General features: G+C 53.1%; 1 protein-coding gene across 1 annotated transcript in view; it reads left to right on the top strand.

Moving 5' to 3' along the window:
- The first annotated feature begins 4614 nt into the window (after positions 1–4614).
- Positions 4615–5000, top strand: part of pcca (propionyl-CoA carboxylase subunit alpha) — a 38576-nt gene continuing 38190 nt past the window's right edge. Inside the window, exon 1 of the mRNA XM_080507904.1 lies at positions 4615–4744. Within this exon, the coding sequence (XP_080364030.1) occupies positions 4691–4744 (54 nt within the window). The 5' untranslated portion in view covers positions 4615–4690. The remainder of the gene's footprint in view (positions 4745–5000) is intronic.

The raw sequence follows: 5000 nt of genomic DNA on the forward strand, positions 1-5000 counted from the left end.
AGGATCCAATGTTTGACACCCCTGCTCTAAATTGTTGGTTTTCAAAGTGTGGTACTTCCACTAAGGGGCGCCAGAGAGCTTAATGAGGGATGAGTTCATATTTTCCCCTTTTCATGTTGAGAAGAAAGAGAAGTCATTGTAATTATTATCCGATGAAGACATCCATAACAACAATAAAAAGTAACAGACAGCGACGTTTCACATCACAAGCATGTCAACAGTTTCCAATCGATCCATAACATGGAGACCATCTGGGAGTCCACCGGTCTGGGGCGTCTCAATGTGTGTGGGGGTCTCTGGGGGTTCCCCACACTTTGAAAACCTTTGCTGAAATACATGATTGGGAATTCTGGTTGTTATGCAGATTAACTAATGACGTCATCAAGAAGGAGGGATCAAGTTTCGCATGCAGAAGATTTCAGGCCTTTGTGTTCTAATAAAGTCCAGACTGGAGCTTCTCTTTGTCTAATGCTTGATTTGATGATCCTCTGCTCCACACACACACACACACACACACACACACACACACACACACACACACACACACACACACACACACACACATTCTGAGTTAGTTGTGTTATTCTGAGTTAGTTGTGTCATTCTGAGTTAGTTGTGTTATTCTGAGTTAGTTGTGTTATTCTGAGTTAGTTGTGTTATTCTGAGTTAGTTGTGTTATTCTGTGTTAGTTGTGTTATTCTGTGTTAGTTGTGTTATTCTGTGTTAGTTGTGGTATTCTGAGTTAGTTGTGTTATTCTGTGTTAGTTGTGTTATTCTGAGTTAGTTGTGTTATTCTGTGTTAGTTGTGGTATTCTGAGTTAGTTGTGTTATTCTGTGTTAGTTGTGTCATTCTGTGTTAGTTGTGTTATTCTGAGTTAGTTGTGTTATTCTGTGTTAGTTGTGTTATTCTGTGTTAGTTGTGTCATTCTGTGTTAGTTGTGTTATTCTGTGTTAGTTGTGTTATTCTGAGTTAGTTGTGTTGTTCTGAGTTAGTTGTGTTATTCTGTGTTAGTTGTGTTATTCTGTGTTAGTTGTGTTATTCTGTGTTAGTTGTGTTATTCTGTGTTAGTTGTGTCATTCTGTGTTAGTTGTGTTATTCTGAGTTAGTTGTGTTGTTCTGAGTTAGTTGTGTTATTCTGAGTTAGTTGTGTCATTCTGTGCAGCTGGTTGTGTGTGAGTTCATCACAAAAACAAACATCATTCTAATGACATGGTTTTGATTGTTTGTGGCTCCAAAACATTCAAACAACTTTACTGAGAAAACTTCTGGACAAAAAGACCTTTCAAAATATCAGACAGCTCATTGTGAGAGGCTACAGAGGAGGAGGACCAGGGAGGAGCTGGAGGCTGCAGAGGAGGACCAGGGAGGAGCTGGAGGCTGCAGAGGAGGACCAGGGAGGAGCTGGAGGCTGCAGAGGAGGACCAGGGAGGAGCTGGAGGCTGCAGAGGAGGACCAGGGAGGAGCTGGAGGCTGCAGAGGAGGAGGACCAGGGAGGAGCTGGAGGCTGCAGAGGAGGAGGACCAGGGAGGAGTTGGAGGCTGCAGAGGAGGAGGACCAGGGAGGAGCTGGAGGCTGCAGAGGAGGAGGACCAGGGAGGAGCTGGAGGCTGCAGAGGAGGAGGACCAGGGAGGAGTTGGAGGCTGCAGAGGAGGAGGACCAGGGATGAGCTGGAGGCTGCAGAGGAGGACCAGGGAGGAGCTGGAGGCTGCAGAGGAGGACCAGGGAGGAGCTGGAGGCTGCAGAGGAGGACCAGGGAGGAGCTGGAGGCTGCAGAGGAGGACCAGGGAGGAGCTGGAGGCTGCAGAGGAGGAGGACCAGGGAGGACCAGGGAGGAGCTGGAGGCTGCAGAGGAGGACCAGGGAGGAGCTGGAGGCTGCAGAGGAGGAGGACCAGGGAGGAGCTGGAGGCTGCAGAGGAGGACCAGGGAGGAGCTGGAGGCTGCAGAGGAGGAGGACCAGGGAGGAGCTGGAGGCTGCAGAGGAGGAGGACCAGGGAGGAGTTGGAGGCTGCAGAGGAGGAGGACCAGGGAGGAGCTGGAGGCTGCAGAGGAGGAGGACCAGGGAGGAGCTGGAGGCTGCAGAGGAGGACCAGGGAGGAGCTGGAGGCTGCAGAGGAGGACCAGGGAGGAGCTGGAGGCTGCAGAGGAGGAGGACCAGGGAGGAGCTGGAGGCTGCAGAGGAGGAGGACCAGGGAGGAGTTGGAGGCTGCAGAGGAGGAGGACCAGGGAGGAGCTGGAGGCTGCAGAGGAGGAGGACCAGGGAGGAGCTGGAGGCTGCAGAGGAGGACCAGGGAGGAGCTGGAGGCTGCAGAGGAGGACCAGGGAGGAGCTGGAGGCTGCAGAGGAGGAGGACCAGGGAGGAGCTGGAGGCTGCAGAGGAGGAGGACCAGGGAGGAGTTGGAGGCTGCAGAGGAGGAGGACCAGGGAGGAGCTGGAGGCTGCAGAGGAGGAGGACCAGGGAGGAGCTGGAGGCTGCAGAGGAGGACCAGGGAGGAGCTGGAGGCTACAGAGGAGGAGGACCAGGGAGCTGCAGCAGAGAAACACTAATAGTCTGGAGAGGCCTGAAAACCATGTGTTGAGTAGGAATCCCCGCCTGGAGTCCAACCAGGGACTGTGAGGTGAGTGTGAGCCACGGCCCTTGACACTTCCTCTGGGTTCGTCACTTCCTTCACTTGAACCAGCAGAGGAAGAACTCAATCAGCTGCTGGAGTCAACAAGCTGCTGGAGTCAACAGGCTGCTGGAGTCAACAAGCTGCTGGAGTCAACAAGCTGCTGGAGTCAACAGGCTGCTGGAGTCAACAGGCTGCTGGAGTCAACAGGCTGCTGGAGTCAACAAGCTGCTGGAGTCAACAAGCTGCTGGAGTCAACAAGCTGCTGCAGTCAACAGGCTGCTGGAGTCAACAGGCTGCTGGAGTCAACAGGCTGCTGGAGTCAACAAGCTGCTGCAGTCAACAAGCTGCTGGAGTCAACAAGCTGCTGCAGTCAACAAGCTGCTGGAGTCAACAGGCTGCTGGAGTCAACAGGCTGCTGGAGTCAACAAGCTGCTGGAGTCAACAAGCTGCTGGAGTCAACAGGCTGCTGGAGAAGGTTGTGAGGAAGAAGTGTGCAGGAGCCGGAGGTCAGCTGACTCTCCTGGAAGAAGGGAGAAACCACGTTCCTGAATCACTTCAATGAGTTCATGAAAATATTCCCAGGCGTTTCAAGGATCCTGTTTCTGGGGAAACTGGTTGAAGTTTTTGTGGATGAGGAAAATGTGCTAACCAGCATCTGCATATCAGATGAAACGTCTATTTGTGAACTTCGGGACTGAAGAGCTTCAGACTGGGTAGAGCTTGATGAGGACGGGTTCTGCTGCGCTGGTGCCGCTAGCTGGAGGAGCTCACGGAGTGAACAGTGGAGACCTGCACTGCCACAATCACTCCTCTTTCTTTGATGTGGCTACCAGCTCACTGGAAATTGAGGGAAATGAAACTGCAGCTGTATAAAGAATAAAGAAACAAGAGAATGAAATGTCGTGATGTAAAGGGGAAGGATCAGCATCTGCAGTTCAAGGCTGGAGACAATGTGCATCAGGAGCAGGAAGTGTGTTCTGTGGAACCTTCAGTAAACCTACAAGGTGAAGGAGACTGAGACAGGCTGAGACTGAGACTAAGACTGAGACTGAGACAGGCTGAGACTGAGACTAAGACTGAGACAGGCTGAGACCTGCTGAGACTGAGACAGGCTGAGACTGACTGAGACAGGCTGAGACAGACTGAGACTGAGACAGACTGGGACAGACTGAGACAGACTGAGACAGAGACAGACTGAGACAGAGACAGACTGGGACAGAGACAGGCAGAGACAGACTGGGACAGAGACAGACTGGGACAGAGACAGGCAGAGACAGACTGGGACAGAGACAGACTAAGACAGACTGGGACAGACTGAGACAGAGACAGGCAGAGACAGACTGGGACAGACTAAGACAGGCAGAGACAGAGACAGGCAGAGACAGACTGGGACAGAGACAGACTGAGACAGAGACAGGCAGAGACAGAGACAGGCAGAGACAGACTGGGACAGAGACAGGCAGAGACAGACTGAGACAGAGACAGGCAGAGACAGACTGGGACAGAGACAGGCAGAGACAGACTGAGACAGAGACAGGCAGAGACAGAGACAGGCAGAGACAGACTGGGACAGAGACAGGCAGAGACAGACTGAGACAGAGACAGGCAGAGACAGAGACAGGCAGAGACAGACTGGGACAGAGACAGGCAGAGACAGACTGGGACAGAGACAGGCAGAGACAGACTGGGACCTGCTGTTGGCCAAGGAGTTCCAAGGTGGTGGAAACATCAGTTTGTGTTGGTGTGGGAATCAGACAGTGTTTCATGTTTTACTCTCGTCACAGGCAGTGTGAACAAGTCTCGTCTGGTCCAGAGGCGTTTTCCTTCAAAACGGTTTCAGTGTGAAGGGAAACTCGGAAGGGAGGTTACAGTCCTACATTGTTGAGTTGAGCTGGGGGAGTAAAGACTCCGCTGGACGGTGGGGGGCAGCATGAGGCTGGACGGCGGACCGCCTGCCGGAAAGCAAGAAGAAGAAGAAAAACAAGCGCGTGCAGGTGACGCCTCTCTCTCGTCCAATCCGCTCTCAGTAAACAGCGCTGCGCCGTGACGTCAGCGCAGTGACCGTCATTGCTGGGCAACATGGCGGCGCGCGGAGTCTCTCCGTCTGTGAACAGGCTGCTGAACGCTGTGAAGGTGAGCCCCGAACCGGGTCCGGACCCGGTGTGCACCCGGGTCTTAGGGTCCGAACCGGGTCTGAACAGGCTGTGAAGGTGAGCCCCGAACCGGGTCTGGACCGAACCGTGAAGGTCCTGAATCCGCTCAAAGGGGCCCAACTCTGGTCCTGGAGGGTCTGGGTTCCGGATTCTGGAGGGGAGAGGTTCTGGAGGTTCCAGGTTCGGGCGGTGGGAGTTCACAGTGGGGCTACTATACCTCTGACGTCACATGATAC

This window comes from Blennius ocellaris (genome assembly GCF_963422515.1).
Source record: "Blennius ocellaris genome assembly, chromosome: 13".
NCBI lineage: Eukaryota > Metazoa > Chordata > Actinopteri > Blenniiformes > Blenniidae > Blennius > Blennius ocellaris.